This window comes from Spermophilus citellus, assembly GCF_964194105.1.
Source record: "Spermophilus citellus genome assembly, chromosome: 2".
Classification (NCBI taxonomy): domain Eukaryota; kingdom Metazoa; phylum Chordata; class Mammalia; order Rodentia; family Sciuridae; genus Spermophilus; species Spermophilus citellus.
The window spans coordinates 81,831,842-81,852,533 of NC_138183.1; the positions used below are offsets into that span (position 1 = coordinate 81,831,842).

The 20,692-nt window shown below is 38.1% G+C and overlaps 1 protein-coding gene across 1 annotated transcript in view; it reads right to left on the reverse strand.

The window, feature by feature from the left end:
- LOC308638030 (guanine nucleotide-binding protein G(q) subunit alpha) overlaps positions 1–20,692 on the reverse strand; it is a 293,343-nt gene that overhangs the window by 8,640 nt on the left and 264,011 nt on the right. Inside the window, exon 6 of the mRNA XM_081274992.1 lies at positions 885–1,038. Within this exon, the coding sequence (XP_081131118.1) occupies positions 885–1,038 (154 nt within the window). The remainder of the gene's footprint in view (positions 1–884; positions 1,039–20,692) is intronic.

A 20,692-nucleotide genomic window follows, 5' to 3' on the forward strand; every position in this document is an offset into this window, starting at 1 on the left:
TGCCCCTTCTGATCCAGATTCAAGCATTTACAGAACAGTGACTATGACTCATTTGGTTTAGAGTGGCTGGACATGGATTACTTGATCAATCAATTAACAAGTGTTTTTCAGAGTGAGTGTGAATTGTTCAGAATTCACAGTCTAGTTAGGGAAGGCAAAAATCTACTTCTAAGAATCGGAGGTAAATAATGCAAAGTCATATGAGTACTGAACTGGGTGCTACAGATTCTAAGAGCTGCATCTAGAGCTTAAAGGGCAGCTAATATCACTATAGATGGTGGAACTTCACTAGGCCATGAAGTCCCACCAGAACAAATGTTTCTGGAATATTCATTGTGTACGGCATCATGCTAAATGTTATATATATAATATCTATTACAGTCTATAAAACAATCCCACAAGTTTGGCCCAAAGACTCAGCAAAATCAAGTGACTTTGATTACAGTTCTATAAATAAGAACTGTCAGAATTGAGACTTGAACTTGGGTAGATTCAGAGATTGGCTCTTGACCATAAAACTGTGTTCTTGCTCTAGACAAAGGCAGAAGCGGGTTGTTAAAAACAAAAAATGAAAGGAGAGAAAAAGAAAACTATAATGGCTGAGAGATAACTGGTCAAAACTATTGAATTGTTCCTTTCTCTGATCTGGTTATTTTAAAACATATGAGAACTTGTTTTCTTTTTTTCTGTAACTTTTTTAGCATTAGGGAACACAGTGTTTTGTGCTGTGTCATTATAAGAAAGAGCAATCAATAACTAGTACTTCAATAATCCCAATGCCCAGGCTCTGCAGCAAAGGTGCTCACAATGTGCTAACTCTTACATGGGTGCTGGCATACACAACCCATGCTCAGCTATGGGCTGCCTGAACAGGGCGGACTTACCATCATATTCTGGGAAGTAGTCAACTAGGTGGGAATACATAATTTTCTCCTCTAGAAGATCTTTCTTGTTTAAGAACAGAATAACTGAGGAGTTCTGGAACCAGGGATATGTGATAATTGTTCTAAAGAGTGCTTTGCTTTCTTCCATTCGGTTCTGGAAAAAAAACAAACAAACAGAAAAAACAAGGAGTGAATTACGTGATGACTCAGTCTGTGAGTTTGTGTTATTTCATATGTCCAACCCATCTTCTGAATGCATCCCATTTTTATAATCATGAGATGAGCTTGTCAGGACTTACATGCAATTAATTGTGACAAACATTGGCTGTTTTCATTATGCCAACTTTCAGACTGACAAGCAGAAGAGAATAAAAGTAACAATGTCTGGTGAAAAACTTTTAAGGCTGAAAGAGAAAATTAAAGTCTAGATAATCATGTTATATTCTGATACTCGGTCATAAATTTTCACCAAATTTCATTCATGACCAAATACTTAAGATCTGAATTAAGAACTAGATATAAGGGTTGATTTTGCATTTCCTAAACTATATTTACTTGAAGTCTCATGATTTATTTAAAACATTCAAAATAAAGTTACTTCTTTGCCCAAAGCACATCTGGATTTCTAAATTATTCTTACTAGAATTATATGTGTATGTGTGTGTGTGTACACACACACACACACACACACACACACATGCATACACATAAATATATACCTACATCTCCCTTGATAAGCAACACGTGGGGAAAAATTTTAATATCATATATTTCCTGTTTATTGATGCACAACACTTTTTCCTTATGATACGCTATAATTTTCATACACAATGTGGAGAAAACAGATAGTAACATTTGTGAGAAAGTGTTCTTATCTCAGGTTATACTTTCAAGTTTACATTGATAATAGAAACCTTAAATGGATACTCAAGGAAATTAGTCAGTCTGTTCTGTAGAAATGAAGACATTCATCACTCTTAGGGGACCATTAGCCAAAAGCCAGAGAATCGAACATTCTTCCTAATCTGCTTATCACTCTTCCTCTCAGACACATTCACCTCTACATCATTTCCACCCTCTGGGAATAGGTTTGGGGAATTCCCTTTTCTGAGGATTTAAGAGCCAAGATGTGTGGACATACCTCCTCCTGGACACTCTGTTAAGACTGCACTTTCCAATTGCCTTCCTTAGTTCCACATGTGATGACTGAGCTTTCCCAGCAATGGAAAAGCCTGTCTGGAATAGTGCCCACATCTGCTGCTAAAGGGTAGCTCTGTGGTTTAAGCCAGAATACTGAGTTCCCTGACACATGGGCTGGTTCAGGCCTGGGCTCTGACCCAGGTCTATGGCAGGAGGAGCTCTCCTTCCACTGAGCCAGTCAACTAGGGCTTTTGCTGGGAACTATAGAACAAAGAAGAACTTTGCCTTTATGGAAAATATGGAAGAGAAATGACATAGTCTCAGAAGCCACATTGAAACTGAAAGATCAGTTTTTTTCTAAGCTGGTCCCTCTCATCTGGTTCTAATAGGTCACGTAGACCTGGATTTTCTAGTAATATCAGTAAGTATCCTTTCTGTTTTAAGCTAGTTTGAGTTGTATTCATCTATTTTTTGTTACATGAAATGTTGGATACATCCCCCTTCCAACTTGTATAAGGAAATGAATGATATTTCAGGGATGACCATTAAGACTGAGGGCTCAAGCTATTGTTATTTTCTGCTCAGATTTTTCCCTTCTACTGGAGGATGCACCTTAACTTTCATAGTGCAGGGCTACAAGGACCAAAACACTCTTTTGCATAACCCTCTGACTGCCTTTCCAGGAAATCTCTGGGGGAATTCACTCACTATGTGTAATTTTCCAGATATTGAATATGTCTTGTTAGTTTTTCCTATAAAGCATGCCAATTCAAATCAAGATGAAACGGCCCACTTTTCCAAAGCAGTGCCTTACAAAAATTAGTAAAGTTGATCATCATCAATTTCTTCAACCTTTTGACTTTGTGCCTGTGATTGCTTAGATAATTAAATACCGATGAAACAAGTGGGCTGATATAGTGAAAGGTTAATTCATGGCTCAAGGGGCAGGACTTATCTTGCTGCATATATTTGTATTTTACATAAGTGACATGCATAGTCTTTTAAAAAAATGATGCAATGTGATTTTTGACACAATATCTTTATTTATTTTTATGTGGTGCTGAGGATTAAACCCAATGCCTCACACATGCTAGGCAGGCGCTCTACCATTGAGCTACAACCCCAGTCCATGAATAGCCTTTAAACATGTTTTTACTCTCTACAACCAGAGATTAAAATTTTTTATATGTATATTTTTAGTTTGTCAATTGACCTTTATTTTATCTATCTATGTATCTATCTATTTATTTATATGTGGTGTTGTGCTTCACACATGTCAGGCAAGCACTATAACACTGAGCCACAACCCCAGCCCTAGTGATAAAATTTTAAGCCATGGAAATGATATTATCTGACAAATGATACCTCTTAGCTTCAGATTTTATAGGCTGAATATTTTGATAATGAAGAAGAATAAAGCCCCTAATAATTGAACTAATTAAGAAGAATCATCTGAAGAAAATTAGATATTAACATTGCTGACAGGAGAGTTACATTCCTTTTTTTTAGTGGTGGTGGGGTGGTACCAGGGATTTAACTCAGAAGGCACTCAATCACTGAGCCATGTCGCCAGCTCTATTTTGTATTTTATTTAGAGACAGGGTCTCACTGAGTTGCTTAGCACCTCAGTATTGCTGAGGCTCGCTTTGAACTCTCAATCCTGTCTCAGCCTCCTGAGTTGCTGGGATTACAGGTGTGCACTGCCATGCCTGGCTCCTTTCTTCTTATGGCTAAAGAAATTCTAGAAAGATGTGCTGCAGGCTTTGAAGAATCTTGGTCTAAACAGTGATGTGCACACCCTGGCATCTACAGTGAGTCCCCAAAGAAAGACTCATCAATATACTGAGCCTCCAGAAGCAGGTAGTGAGCTCCCAAGGGAAGGGCCCTCCCTGTCCCTTTTGTTGGAATCCCTCCAGGGTAAGTAACTGGGCCCCTGTCAGGGACAGGGGTTCTGACTGCATCAATACAGAAGAAGGTACCTCTAAGTCTCTGATTAATAGTCTCCAGTGATGTCAGTTAGAAGGTGGCCTTGTACTAGCTTATGGGACAGTGGCTAGGAGAATCTCTCCTGAGCCCAGTACTGTGTCCAGTCTGCTATGCCCAAGGCCACTCTGGAGGCAGAGCCTGTTCCCCATCTGCTAAAGCTTTAGCCAGGCATGTACTTGGAATTTACTCCAGGATATTTCCCTGTTCATCATGTGCCAGGTAGACTGGGGCTTTAGCATACTAGAAGAAATCTAGAAAGCAAAAGGGGACAACTGTTGGCAGCGTCAGCACCAAGCAGCCTTCAATCAGCTCTCCAGGTGATGCTGATGGCCACTGGTCTTTGTGAGGCACGATGCTGAAGACCAGCTTCTATAAATATCATTCTGAATCACCAGGGGATCTTGTTAAAACAAGGATTCTTATAGCATTTTTCTTCTTTTTTGGTACTTGGGATTGAAGCCAGGGGGTGCTTTGCCACTGAGCTACACCCCTAATTAATTAAATATTAATTAATATTTAATTTTGAGATAGGGTCTCAGGTTATTGCTAAGTTGCTCAGCAAGAGCCTGGAGCTTGTGATCCTCCTGCCTCGGCCTCCCATGACACTAGGATTACAGGTGTGTGCTACTGTGCCTGACAGCACAGGGCACTTATAAAAGGCTCCTGGGTAAGGCAGATGTTGCCACCATAGTCACCTTCCACCTGAGGTAGAAGGTATAAAAAGCTTGCTGAGCCTTGATAACAAAGAGGAAGGTGATGCTCTACCCCATTCTCCTAATAAGCAGTCCTAGTTGGTACATTAGCAAGTATCTGAGTCCCGAAATACAATTCTAATCATGCTGGCTTCATTCTTTTTGTGCAAGAACTACAATTCTTTCTTCATGCTATGTGATGTGTTTTTCATTCTGTAGTGAAAATTCTTTATGTTAACCCCCAGAATATTTACAAACCAATATGCTTTGTATCAAAGTCTTGGACTAAATCCTAAATGGATTTGTACAATGCCTCACAAGGTAGTGGAATATGCAGAGTGTGTAGCATAATCTCCTCTGCTCAGTAAAAACTGAAATCTAGAGGGAATGGCATGTCCTAGGGGACTCTGTGGCACTTGTTCGTTAGTAATTTGCCAGGCCATGAGGTTCTGAAGAGAAAAACAAAGAAGCAATGTATGAGACACAGGTGTGTCCAATGATAAAAAACAGGGAGTTTTTTGTTCATTTTGAAGACATGGCAGTCTGAGGGGTGGTACTAATCTCATATTCTCTTTTCTTAGGGATTTAATAGTTGGGAAATGTACAAGAGTATCTGGGAGGATACCAACAAAGGTTTTACTATTCAAAATAGGGGCTCCCTGTTAAAAGAATGGCCTGGCCTAGACCTGGGCACAAGGAGGCTTCCAACTGCTGTCACCAGACCCATCACTTCTCCTGAGCCCAATGAAGGGTGGTTTCAGCACAGGTGAGAGAACTATAGCAGGGACAGAAAAGAAGGTCCTGCCTGGTCTCTGTAAGTCACGTGTGAGACACCAGAGGGGTCTGACTGGTCTCTATTAAGTCATCTGCCTCAAGTATATGTGGCCACGGAAATGTCAGACTTACCCAGCCCACACTGAGAGGCAAGGCACTTGTCCTATGGATTGGAACCAGCAAGTGGCAAGCACTAAACCAGGAAGAAGCATTTATACCATTCCTAGCTGTGGGAGGACAGCCAGGTTCCCTGCTCCCTGTATGTAATTGTAGAGAGCATGGTGACCCATGAAAATCCTCCCTTGAATAGTCTGATCAGAAAGCCCTGATGAGGGCTTCTTACACCTCTAGATTTTAATAAATCAATTCTTAAGTGTTCAAATCTACAAAAACTACTATTTAATGCAATCTCTGGCAAAACTATGATTGTCTAACACTGCCTACAGTGTAAAACTCCAAATTTCAGCCTGGTATTCACAGTTTGCCATGGCCTGATTCCCTGTGTACACCTTTAATCTGAGCCCCTATACCAAGGTTTTCCTTTCCAGATGAAGAGATCCAATGTCAATACCATCATTTAAGCAAGACTGCATTTCCCTAACCTGGGCCTACAGTGCTATTCCTATTCCTCATCTATCAAGGCCTAGGTCAACTGAACTTCCCCAAGCAGTCCTTTCTGAGACTCTGGGTCTTGCATCTTCTTCCACCCAGTGCCTGTTTTGCTATGTCTGGTTTGCCCACCATTTTGTGGAGTGCTTGTTGCATGCTGGGCACAGTCCCTGACTTATACAGGCAAAGAAGATAAACATGCCAATATGTCATTCCAGTCTACATGGTTGGTCTTATCAGAGCTCTCTTGAGCAGTGACAGAGGAGATTGAGGTCATGTAGGCAAGATTGGACAAAAGCAAAGCATAGGAAAATTTAAATCCAAGGTCCTTTGAAGGGATCTGTGAAATTCTGAATGAACGGTGTGCCAGGGCTTCTGATCTCTGGAACCTGTGCATTAAATAAGAAAAATTGTGTTGAGAATGGGCAATATTTTTTGCTTTTTGTATCATATGGTGGGAGCAAGCATGGCATAAACATGCTAAGTTTCATGAAAAACACATGTGCCCAGCCTCTGTGGCTCCTAAAATAACCTGTTAAGCCTGCAATGCCTGTATGTTTTCAATGCTGGGATGCAGGAGAGTGTATCAGAAAGCCATGCTGGACTACCAAGTCTGGCATGCCGAGATGCAATCATTTGCCTTCCCTTTGGCTCAAGTGCAAATGAACCTCTGATCACAGAAAAGGCCAGATCCAGTGGACAGAGCTCAAGACCCCAACTAGAACCTAGCTCTTCTCAGTCTATGGTCTGGTCCAAACTTCTGTATAAAAAACTGCCAAAGGGCCTAATGGGGTATTTCATGCCTATGTATTTTGTAGCTCGGCTGCCATCGAGAGCTCAATTTTGCTCATAAGCTTTCTCTAGCCCTCTTTCTGTCAAAATGGTACTTCCCTCTGTCAAAAGAATTATACTAGAGATCTTAGCATCCATTTCACTAACTTTGCAGCTCTTCATTAGCTTGCCAATAAGCACATGCTCTTCTCACAAAGCTCATCCATTTTTTTAAAACAAAGAGCAAATTTAGACTGAGACCCTTACTTCTTTTACCTGATATAAGTCACCTATCTGCCTGCATCTCTTTGATGAATCACAGTGAATTACATTCCCCATAAGATCTAGAATGTAATAGCCCTTAAATGCAAAACTAGACACTGAAGAAATCAACATGCAGATTGTCAAATCTCATCACTGAGGGCTAACTGTCATCTATTAGTTGTCTGTAGCTCTCAATGGGTGCATGATGCACTCCAGAGAAATGGAGAGGAAGACTTCCAGGGTGTAGAGATGCTGTGGTATTAAAGAGACACCCAGGGCCTAGGTGACCCACAGACTCACTGATGCCAGAAGTAGTTGGATGGCTGTGATTCTGTGTTCACAATGTCTATGTTCACAATTCTGTGACTGTGTTTCTCAAGCTTTCCATTAAAAGAAGGCCAGGGCCATACTTTCTATTGAGAGAGATCTGGATATGATAATGTTATTTTTGTATCAAAATTATCATGTGTAGTTTGTCAAACATTCTGTAATTTAAAAAGTTCAAATCCCTAATGAGGGAAAATAAATATTCTGTCAGGTATTTATTTCATTTACATATGTCTACTAGGAAGATAATGCAAAAACTCAAAAGACAAATTACTCTAAGGCTTAATGAAAAAAATTTGCAAGCCCAGTATTTTGCATATTTCTTTCCTCCCTGGATTATTTATTATAATTAGTTTGTCATGTTTGACTTTGTACCTTCAGCAGGATCACACTGTTATGCATCCTGATGTCAATAGTAGGGAAAGTTCAAAACATACTCTGTGCCAAACTCCTGTTGGAGATGGGGGTGGAGAGGGAAAAGGAGGTAAGGAAGGCAGAGGGAAAGAGTCCAGGAGTTTATAGGAATCTGCTGTCTGAAAATGTGCTGGAGATAATCTGGCAGAGAAGATGCTGATGTTGCAGCAGGGCCCAGTGGTAAAGGGCTAGGGCTGTGAGCCAGGGAGCTCATTTGACACATGGCTCTGTCTCAAAGACTGTGAACTTGGGCAAGTGGCTGAGCATCTCTGAGCCTCAAGGTATCTCCTAGGGTTTGAGAGGAAAGAGTGAGACAAAGCATGCCAAAGCACCTCACTTATGATCTGGGTACACAGTAACTTTTTTATGGTAGCCACAATCACTAATGGCAAAATTGCTAGTTAAAAACCTCTTGGTGAGGCCACTTGCTTACCTCAAGTCACTGGGTAAACAGTACAGTGGGTGAAATCTTACCATTCTCTGGAATTGCACATTATCTACCCATCAAGTCCAAACACACTTGATTGATAAGAAACTGGAAAGTCGCCTGGCTCTCTACTAATTTCACTCACATGGAGAATGCTTCTTCCTAAGATTTTCCACATGTTAATGGGGGAATATCTTCCTAATCTCTAAAAGTGCTCAAAATTTTTAACTCCAGAGAAAACCAAGAAAACAGACGTAATAGATAAGCGGTGCAGTTGGAATGAGAAATAATTAAAGACAGCTTTCTTAGCTGTCCCACTTCAGCTAAACAAATCAGAAAACAGGAATAGATAGGATAAGGACATCAAACTCAGCTGGACACATATCATTTCCTTGATAATTTTCTTAGTCTTTGCAAATCACTGCAAGCAATTATTTGAGATCACATTTGGCATACTCTCTAGGCTTGAAGGCAGCTCCGGAAGGTTTTAATGTTATAGTTTCTGCATATGATTCATGTATTATACTTGTACAGGATGTTTAGAGAAGCAAAGAAATAGAACTTATTTGTCTAACACCTCTGTGTCTAAGGTTTTAAGGCAGAGATGAGGTCACCGATGATGTCCCTTATAAAATGAATTGGTAAAAGCCAGAGTGTATCATAGGAGAAAAGTGAGAGAGGGAAAGAGAGATTGGAGGGAAGGATCAAGGAGAAACTCAGGAGAGCGAAGAGAGTACAGGAGTGACAGGAAACAAGACATGTGTGACCCTCTAATGTGGATACCCTGTCCTGGAATTGAAAGGGCACTTCTTTTAATATTTTCTGGTATTCTAGTTCAGTCAAGTGACCAACTAACATCTTCCTTTTAAAGTATAGCAAATAGCAAATCAATCTTTCTACTTAGCAATTCTCCTGAGTGCCAATATGCTTACATATCAGTGACCCAAAATCTATCCTTAATTCCTTCTCTTTCTCTCAACACTCTTTACTTATTTAGCTGGGATAGATGACATCAACATATACATGACATCAACTTTTCAATCCATGCACTTTCTTTCCTGTCCTTTTTTGCCCCATCCACTCCCCATTATTCTGTGCCATCATCTTGGGGGCAGTTCTGATCATGGATCAAGACAGACCACCACCTCTTTGCTCTCCAATGTGATGTCTCATGACCAAAGCAACTCTCCCCTTGCCTTTCTTTTCTTTTTCTTTTTTTTTTTTTTGGTACTGGGAATTGAATCCAGGGGTATTGACCACCAACCCACATGCCCAGCTCTTTTTGTTTTTTATTTTGAGACAGTTTCTCATTAAGTTGCTTAGGGTCTTCCTAAGTTACTGAGGCTGGCTTTGAACTTTTGATCCTCCTGCTTCAGCCTCCAGGTGTGAGGTGGGATTACAGGTGTGAGCCACCATTCTCAGCTCCCATAGCCTTTTAAAAATCACACTGCCAAGCTGGGAACTTAAATCGAAGAAGCTGTCACTTTCATTGTAACATCTCTGATTCCACTAAATACCGAGGGCCAGGTAAGTTCCCTTAGCTGCTGCTACTGGTAGGGTCATATCTTGCCTGAATCTCATAAAAAGCAGTGCCTCCCATATTTCAAACTTGCCTAAACTGATGGCCATCATTTGTTTTCTCTGGCACCTATTTATAGGAATAGAAAGACACCTTGCATAATTAAGATAGATTTGCATTAGAATTTAATCAGGACAATAACCTACTCAGCATTCCAGCCTATCATAAATGTTATGGGTCCCATTCAAATAAGTAAGATTCATAAAATAAGACTTAAGCAAACAACAAGTGACTGAAGGATGTGGCCTTGCAATGTGGCCACCTGAATGGGTAGACTTTAAGTTTAGACCTCAATGGGCGATGAGCACTAAGTGGAGTCCAAAGGCCCAACTCGGCTGAGTAAGCACCTGTTCCCACTGTATCCTAGATCACCTGCTTGCAAAGCAGCCCATCTGATGAAGTCTACTTGGTTTCTCTTTGTTACATTTAGCCAGAACCAGACTCATATGAACTTAAAACAGGCCACAGGAGAAAAATACAGATTATTCCTACAGATACCAGTGAGTCTTCATTTTCTTGAGCATCATCTGAAGACATAGTAAACATTTAATGATGGCCTCCAAGGAACAAGTCAGGAGGACACAAATGCTTCATTGGTAGACTACTTATTTGGAATTATGAAGAATAGTAAACAGAGGAAATGACAGAAAGGTAATTTAAAATTAAATACACTACAGTCAGTACTAACTCAATATGAGAAACAGAATGTGTAAATAATTATTTGCAAACTTAAAAGTGAACATCATCAACTCAATGGAACACCATACCTAAGAATTCAAGTTTCGGAAATTCTGAATGAAACTGAATGTTAGCAGCAGCAGCAGCAAAAACCAACACAAACAAAACAAAATAAAACAAAAAACAGCTAAATGTTAGCAGCAGCAGCAAAAACCAACACAAACAAAACAAAATAAAACAAAAAACAGCTAAATTGTGAAGAATACATTTTAATTGTCTTTACCCAAGTTATACTTATATTCACGTTTACATTAAAAACTACTTAAAATAAAGTTAAATGCTTTTTTTCATTATACAATTCATATGTGGTCATGCAAGAAAAATTTTAAATTGGAGTAAGAGGAAGAAAAATCTCCCATGGTTGAATTGTCCATATACTTTTTTTCCTCTTTTGGTTAAATTATATTTTCTTCCAATCTTTGGACTATGCACAGGTTAGGTGCTATTTTATGTCAGTGCTGGGATGATATGTAGTCATTTGTGTACCTATGTTGTCAATTCAGAAACCAACAGCTATATGTGGTGAACACTTAAAATGTGACTACCACAATTAAAAATATTTTAAAATTTCAACTAATGAACGCAAATACTTAAATAGTCACATGGGGCCTGCAGCTACTATATTAGTGACTTTAAAGGGCTCTGAACTCTGTACATAAAATTTTTCTTATATTTTATTCTCAACATTATATTATATTCAAAGCATTTTTCTGCTTTTCAATTCATAAATATTCTAATTGCTTTGTAAAGTTATAGTAAGTGTAATTATATACTGTAAAATACTTCGGGGATATTATCTTGAGTAGCACTATAATTTACAACTTTGTGTATAAAGATTTTCATAGTTGAAATTTCTATATAACAGCCTATCAAAGCATTTTGTGAATCTTAAGGCTCTTGATTAAAGACTAAATAGCTTTCTACACCTCATAGTAAGTATGAGTAAGCACCTGTTCCCACTGTATCCTAGATCATCTGCTTGCAAAGCAACTCATCTGCTGAAGTCCACTTGGTTTCTCTTTGTTACATTTAGCTTACTTCTTACTCATACACCTCATAGCTGTGTGAACTGGCTCATTTTACTATTCCTCCTCCAGCTGGAGTCTCACCCTTTCACTATCTTTTTCATATCAAATTATGTGTGGCATGAAATGACACAAAAGGGGAGAAAAACAAAAGCTCATTGGCTAGGTTTGAATTTCTGAGTAGCAGTCAAGGTGAACATTTCTAATACATTTACTAACTGCATGTTTTTTCCTTTTGTGGACTGTCTGCTCATGCCTTATGTCCATGAACATTGCTCATATATTTTGCTTGTTTTTTTAAAAAATGGATTTGCATGCATTCTTAGCACACTGAAGTTGTTAATCATTATTTTAGTTTTCTTACTAACTTGTCATTTTGAATTTGGGATGTTTCAAAGAAGCTATCTGGAGAACATTGAAAAAGATTAAAATAGATTTGATATTTCTAAATTAGGACTAAGGTTAAATAGCTTCAATATTTCCAAGTTAGATCTTTCTAAACTCAGAAATCAGTTCTACTTTATTATTAAAAATCAAATTTCAATTTTCTAGTGGGTCTTTTCCTTACAGTCACTTTTCCTTTTTCTTACAGCTAAGTTTTTTTATACTAGCTAGTTTGGAAAATGAAAGCCCTGGCTCAATCTGAAAAAACATTCTGTAAATTGCCCTAACTAAACTGGAGCTGGTAGCAAGGAGCAAAGCATGTCTGGATGTCAGTTTCCTTTTTCTCACTTGTTCATTTACTGATTCTACAGTGGATGAACTGTAAATTGGCCCATTTGCTGGAAACTTTGGATAAAGAGAAATAGAAGCAGGATTTGGGGCTGTGGAGATAAGGGATTAAAAAGAAAACAGGCTTGGATATTACAATTGAGCTAGAAAACCGGGGGACCCAGAAAAGTACACAGGAAGACTTGACTGATCTACATAAACCAATCATATACAATCTATGCCAGAAAAATCTAAGTGCAAAGAAAAATTGTCAAAATGAAATAACTTTAAACAATTCAATAAAGTATTTCCTTTATTGATTCAGAATAATTTATGGATGTGTCAGTGTGACTCTATGGCTAACACAATAAGGTGATATTAGTAGGATTAAGAGGTGGGTTTGTCTAGTATCTATATAAATGGCACTTTTGAGTCTGCTCAAGTGAGGTGCCCCGAGCCCAATGTGTCGCTCCTCCTATACACACTGAAGTTCTTTCATTTACTCTTGGTTTCTCTTTCCATTTCTTCTGTCCTCCACAGACTGCAGACCTAAGGCTAGAATTTGCATTATGAAGGAATAGACAGCAGGTAAAAATAGAGAAATAAGTAAGGTAGGGAATCGGAGAAAGTGTGGCACTGAAGGACAGCAATGAGCAGATAAATAGATCAAATGACAAGAACATTATGAAGAAAGGAGGTGTAACCTGTTGGCTTAGAAGTTTTCTCATTAAGAGCCAACAGGATAGGATAAAATATTTGCCACCTGCTCTTCAGGGCATTAATATCCAGGATCTACAAAGAACTCAAAAAAACTTAACACCAAAAAAAAAATAATCTAATCAATAAACAAAGGCATCTGAAGGTAAGGGACAGGATGGGGAAAGACAGTGGAATGAATCTGACCTAACTTCCCTATGTACATATATGAATATACCACAGTGAATCTTACCACCATGCACATCCACAAGACATTAATTAGGAAAAAACAAAACAAAACAAAACTTTAAGCAAATAGCAGAAAGACCAGTAGGGTTGAGGGAAAGGAACAAAGGGAGGGAGGAAGAGAAGGGGAAGTACTGGGGATTAAATTAAAACAAATTATATTCCATGCTTTTATAATTGTGTCAAAATGAATCCTACTGTTAGGATTAAACTAAAAAGGACTAATTGGAAAAAAGAAGTAGCACAATATGTGCATCAGCTGGGCTTTCCCACTCTCTTGAATTTTCAAGAGGTCCAGGCTTGAACCATCATTTTGCATACTGTGGAAATCCAAAGTTTCCCATACTTGAGGGAACAATCTTTTAAGGTCTAATCTGTTTCTGGATTTATAATTCTGGGCCTGATGTCTCCAACCAGCTAACGGAGGTATAAAAACCAACCAGCTTGTGAGTGTGGTGCACTTCAGGACTCGGTGTGGGACGGGCCAGTAGATGAAATGCCTCATTGTAGGAAGTGGTCAGATTCCACCCAGTCTTCAACAGTCCTCTTAAAAAATCCTTCAACTACTCTATTTGTTTTTCCACCATCTGTTTTAACTCCTATCATCCAGCATATCATAATTTCTTAAACTATGCTCTCCTCTCTCCTCTTGGCTTCTGTCTCTTCTACATTCTTCCTTCTCAGAAATAGAAGAAATTACTTTTTGATTCCCATAAAGAACAAATGAATCATTAAAAAAAAGTTTTCTCATAAAGAATACCTAAAATATTCTGAATTTAAGTCATTAATTTAAATAAGCTTGGTTCCTAAGGCTATGTCACATTTCTAAATAATGATTTGTCATAAAATAGTTTTTTCTTTTCTTTTTAGTCTTATTTCAGGAACAACACATAATGACACTTTTTAGACTCTGACATGCATTTTTGGCTATAGAATATTATGATGTATTTTGCAAAAATTTTAATAATATTAATAACAACTAACATCTGTTTGGTGTAAACATACACCAGATACTATTTGGAGCATTTTAGTGTATAAAAAGGGTGGCAAGCTTTTCCGTAAAGGATCTGATAGTAAATACTTTAGACTTTGCGGATTACAATGTCCCAGTCGCAACTACTCAACTTGCTGATGTAGGAGGAAATCAACTATAGATAATTTGGAAATAAATGTATGGCTGTACTTTGTTTTGGATGTTGAGATTTGAATTTCATATAATTTTCATGTGTCAAAGTATTATTCTTTTTTTTTCCAGTATTTTTTTTATTGGTTGTTCAAAACATTACATAGTTCTTGATATATCATATTTCACACTTTGATTCAAGTGGGTTATGAACTCCCATTTTTACCCCGTATGCAGATTGCAGAGTCACATCAGTTACACTTACATTGATTTACATATTGACATACTCATGTCTGTTGTGTTCAGCTGCCTTTCCTATCCTCTACTATCCCCCCTCCCCTCCCCTCCCCTCCCCTCCCCTCTTCTCTCTCTACCCCCTCTACTGTAATTCATTTCTCCCCCTTGTATTATTTTTCCCTTTCCCCTCACTTCCTCTTGTATGTAATTTTGTATAGCCCTAAGGGTCTCCTTCCATTTCCAAGCAATTTCCCTTCTCTCTCCCTGTCCCTCCCACCTCTCATCCCTGTAAATGTTATTCATCTTCTCATGCTCTTCTTCCCTACTCTGTTCTTAGCTACTCTCCTTATATCAAAGAAGACATTTGGCATTTGTTTTTTAGGGATTGGCTAGCTTCACTTAGCATAATCTGCTCTAATGCCATCCATTTCCCTCCAAATTCTATAATTTTGTCATTTCTTAATGCAGAGTAATACTCCATTGTGTATAAATGCCACATTTTTTTTATCCATTCGTCTATTGAAGGGCATCTAGGTTGCTTCCACAGTCTTGCTATTGTGAATTGTGCTGCTATGAACATCAATGTAGCAGTGTCCCTGTAGCATGCTGTTTTTAGGTCTTTAGGGAATAGACCCAGAAGGGGAATAGCTGGATCAAATGGTAGTTCCATTCCCAGCTTTCCAAGAAATCTCCATACTGCTTTCCAAATTGGTTGCACCAATTTGCAGTCCCACCAACAATGTACAAGTGTACCCTTTTCCCCACATCCTCGCCAGCACTTGTTGTTGTTGGACTTCATAATGGCTGCCAATCTTACTGGAGTGAGATGATATCTTAGGGTGGTTTTGATTTGCATTTCTCTGACTGCTAGCGATGGTGAGCATTTTTTCATGTACTTGTTGATTGATTGTATGTCCTCCTCTGAGAAGTGTCTGTTCAGGTCCTTGGCCCATTTATTGATTGGGTTATTTGTTTTCTTATTGTTTAATTTTTTGAGTTCTTTGTATACTCTGGATATTAGGGCTCTATCTGAAGTGTGAGGAGTAAAGATTTGTTCCCATGATGTAGGCTCCCTATTTACCTCTCTTATTGTTTCTTTTGCTGAGAAAAAACTTTTTAGTTTGAGCAAGTCCCATTTGTTGATTCTAGATATTAATTCTTGTGCTATGGGTGTCCTATTGAGGAATTTGGAGCCCGACCCCACAGTGTGTAGGTCGTAGCCAACTTTTTCTTCTATCAGATGCCTTGTCTCTGGTTTGATATCAAGCTCCTTGATCCATTTTGAGTTAACTTTTGTGCATGGCGAGAGAAAGGGATTCCATTTCATTTTGTTGCATATGGATTTCCAGTTTTCCCAGCACCATTTGTTGAAGATGCTATCCTTCCTCCATTGCATGCTTTTAGCCCCTTTATCAAATATAAGAAAGTTGTAGTTTTGTGGGTTGGTTTCTGTGTCCTCTATTCTGTACCATTGGTCCACCCGCCTGTTTTGGTACCAATACCATGCTGTTTTTGTTACTATTTCTCTGTAGTATAGTTTGAAGTCTGGTATCGCTATACCACCTGATTCACACTTCCTGCTTAGCATTGTTTTTGCTATTCTGGGTCTTTTATTTTTCCATATGAATTTCATGATTGCTTTCTCTATTTCTACAAGAAATGCCATTGGGATTTTGATTGGCATTGCATTAAACCTATAGAGAACTTTTGGTAATATCGTCATTTTGATGATGTTAGTTCTGCCTATCCATGAACAGGGTATATTTTTCCATCTTCTAAGATCTTCTTCAATTTCTCTCTTTAGGGTTCTGTAGTTTTCATTGTATAAGTCTTTTACCTCTTTTGTTAGGTTGATTCCCAAGTATTTTATTGTTTTTGAGGATATTGTGAATGGAGTGGTTGTCCTCATTTCCATTTCAGAGGGTTTGTCGCTGATATACAGGAATGCCTTTGATTTATGCGTGTTGATTTTATATCTTGCCACTTTGCTGAATTCATTTATTAGCTCTAATAGTTTCTTTGTAGACCCTTTTGGGTCTGCTAGGTATAGAATCATGTCATCTGCAAATAGTGATAATTTAAGTTCTTCTTTTCCTATTTTTATGCCTTTAATTTCTTTCGTCTGTCTAATTGTTCTGGCCAGTGTTTTGAGGACTATGTTGAACAGAAGTGGTGAGAGAGGGCATCCCTGTCTTGTTCCAGATTTTAGAGGGAATGCCTTCAATTTTTCTCCATTCAGAATGATGCTGGCCTGTGGCTTATCATAGATTGCTTTTACAATGTTGAGTTATGTTCCTGTTATCACTATTTTTTCGAGAGTTTTGAACAAAAAGGGATGCTGTACTTTGTCGAATGCTTTTTCTGCATCTATCGAGATGATCATATGGTTCTTATTTTTAAGTCTATTGATGTGGTGGATAACATTTATTGATTTCCGTATATTGAACCAGCCTTGCATCCCAGGGATGAATCCTACTTGATCATGGTGTACAATTTTTTTGGATATGATTTTGTATCCGATTCGCCAGAATTTTATTGAGGATTTTTGCGTCTAGGTTCATTAGAGATATAGGTCTGTAGTTTTCTTTCTTTGAAGTATCTTTGTCTGGTTTAGGAATCAGTGTGATGTTGGCTTCATAGAATGAATTTGGAAGTTCTCCCTCTTTTTCTATTTCCTGAAATAGCTTGAAAAGTATTGGTATTAGTTCCTCTTTAAAGGTTTTGTAAAACTCTGCTGTATACCCATCTGGTCCTGGGCTTTTCTTAGTTGGTAATCTTTTGATGGTTTCTTCTATTTCCTCAATTGATATTTGTCTGTTTAGGTTGTCTATATCCTCCTGTCTCAATCTGGGCAGATCATATGACTTAAGAAATTTATCGATGCCTTCACTATCTTCTATTTTATTGGAGTATAAGGATTCAAAATAATTTCTGATTATCTTCTGTATTTCTGAAGTGTCTGTTGTGATATTGCCTTTTTCATCCTGTATGCTAGTAATTTGAGTTCTCTCTCTTCTTCTCTTTGTTAGCATGGCTAAGGGTCTGTCGATCTTATTTATTTTTTCAAAGAACCAACTTTTAGTTTTATCAATTTTTTCAATTGTTTCTTTTGCTTCCTGGATTTGTTTATGTATTTCATTGTTGAAGAGATCTTTCATTGTCTGATTTTGCTGTCTAATGTCTTCTTTGAGACTCCAGATCATCTGAAGCATGTATCTCCTGAATTCTTTATCTGACATTCCATCTGCTGCAGATATTACCTCTTCTAACGTTGAGTTGACCTGCATTGCTTGTGGTCCTTTCTTTCCTTGTCTCTTCATAGTGTTCGCGTTTCTTTCTGCTTACTGAGACTGTTGTGTTGTTGAATTTTCCCCGTATATATTTGTATTACTCTTGTATAGTTGCAAAGTCTCCTGCGCAGGTGCGGGCAGGGGCTCTGCTCCTCCTCCAATTGGGGCACTGTGTCTACCACATCGGCAGGCTGCTGGGCCTGTTCTGCTGGTTGGTAGCAGGTGCGCCTACCTTGCAGGCGCGTGGGGACGGCTCTGCCACTCCCAGGTTGCTGGGCCTGACCTGCTGGTGGGTTGCAGGTCCGGCTACCTTGCAGGCGCGGGGGGAGGGCGCACACCTATTTGTATTTGGACAGTTACGCGAAATGGAGGACGTAATGCTTGGGTATGAAAGTTGGGGGGGAAGGGGAAGGTAGGTGCTCTTGAAAAGAAAGAAGGAGAGGGAGATAGATAGCATAGAGGAGAATGGAAAGAGCAGTAAAACAATTCCCAGCAGGTCCCCTCTTCACGGAATTTTGCTAGAAGTTCCTCAGTAGGTAGACTGCCGCTGTTCCAATGGGTCTTTCTGATCCCGTTAATGTGGAGACATTGGAATCGCTGCTTCCTCACCGGCGGCCATGTTGGATCCCCCTCAAAGTATTATTCTTACTTTGACTTTTCCCCAACCATTTGCAAACATAAAAACTAATCCTAGCTTATGAATGTGCAGTTACAGATGGCAGGCTGGAAGTGGCCTCTGGCTGTAGCTGTTATATGTTTAACAGCACAGAATTTCACATGAAATCTGACTCCTATTTCCTAGGTGAGGAGACTGGCAAAAAGCAAGTTAAGTAACATAATTAGTAGGTAGCTAAATATTTATTACAACTATATGAATCACTGGCAACATTCTATTTTTTATAAATGTATTTAAGAATTCAAGAATATTTACTAAAAATTCATGTTTAGAAAATTTATAATGTATGACGAAGCACATACATAAGAAATAATAGCTAAAGTAAGGTCCCCTAATAAATTTGTTATAATATCTTTATGGCTTAATTTTCTCTTGTCTTTTTTCATAATTCTTACTGAATTTGTAAATTTATGTTCCTTTTTTTTCTTAATTTTACAAAAAAACCCACCCATGTTCTTTCTTCCCATATCACATAAGATGGAATGTAAGAAAGAATGTTTCCATTCACTGCTTCATTTTTAGTGTCAGGGAAGGATATCTACTTATCCAGATGCTGCAAACATGCAAAAATGCCTTCCCAGACATTGTTGTATATCTGGCATTTTATTTGTTTATTTTTACGTAGTCCTGAGGATCGAACCCAGTGTCTCACATGTGCAAGGCAAACGCTCTAACCCTGAGCTACAACTCCTGCCTATGTCTGGCATTTTAAGCCAATAAAATAACTGAGAAATAGTCCTCATTTGAAGATGGGGACACACTTTCACACTACTTAATAGGTTTACAAAATAACTATATAAACATACTTAGTTCAAGGAGGCTTGTAATAATCTGAGCATGGATTTATTCAGTTCTGCTTTTCTCCCATTTTTAAAAGAAAAAGAAGAAAAAAAAAGAAATGACATATTATCTGATATGTTGACTATAGTTTTAAAAGATTTCATAGATTTTGTGATGAACTGGGAAATAATCAGCCAGAGAGACAAACAACAAACAAAGAAGGAAGACAAAAACAAGTACTAACAACCATCAGGAAAAAGATGACCCCAAAATGATTAAAATCAATATTTACCACTTGGCTAATCAATGAACATTTGTGTAGTCGCAGAATGTAAACACTAAATTATAGAAAAATTGTGATTTAACTATGTCAAAAGAATGGTAGAAAGAGAACTGAGTTAGCATGATTTTAATTTACCATAATATAATACTTGCCAAAGTAGTGTAAAAGCAAAAAGTAATTGTATAAACACAACATTTACACACACAACATTTAGAGACAAGAGGGAAATAATAGAAACTGAGAGTTAAGAGTTGAGGGTGCTTTGGGACAGTGGTGGCTGAGGAAGTATATTGTTTCTGAAATTATAAATGTATCTGTTATTTGGCTATGTAAACTACTGTATGATTAAAACCACAGGTTCAAAAGTCCAAACTTGAAAAAAGATGTATTGGTTTCATATGCTGAAAATAAAGCTTTGGGAAGATACAAAGAAAACTGTTGGCAGTAGTTACTTGAATTTGAGAATGGCAAAGGTGGAGTGTGAATATGGAGGAGCTTTTATTGTCTTCAGTAGCTTTCTATATATTTAATAACAAACGTGTTATTTGGGATATTATAATTATAAATAAACATCGATAATAAATTCCAAAAAACTAAGAATAAATCAATTCTATATTTAAATACTAATGTAAAAATCGAAAAACAAAACAGCTAAGCAGAAGCGAAGCTCATTGCTGTGAGTGACTCATGGTCAGGGTTGATACAATCTGGAGAAAACTAGAACCTTTCTACTCCTACTTTGCTCCTGCATACTCTGTTAAGGAGAAGCATCTTTAAGAAGACCTTTCATAAGGCAAAGAGATCAACAAGAAGAAAATGAAACTGGTAAGGAGATTATAAGATGACATCCTCATTGCTCTAAATGGTGTCAAGTCTTCTTAGCTGGAGACTTGACATTTTATAGCAATATATCAGTCTAACTTTTAGTCATGACCATTTTCATAAACATTAGTTTATAAGATTAGCAAAGCCAGCAGAGAATGTTTAATGACCCTGGCTTTTAATGGGAAACAGGTACAG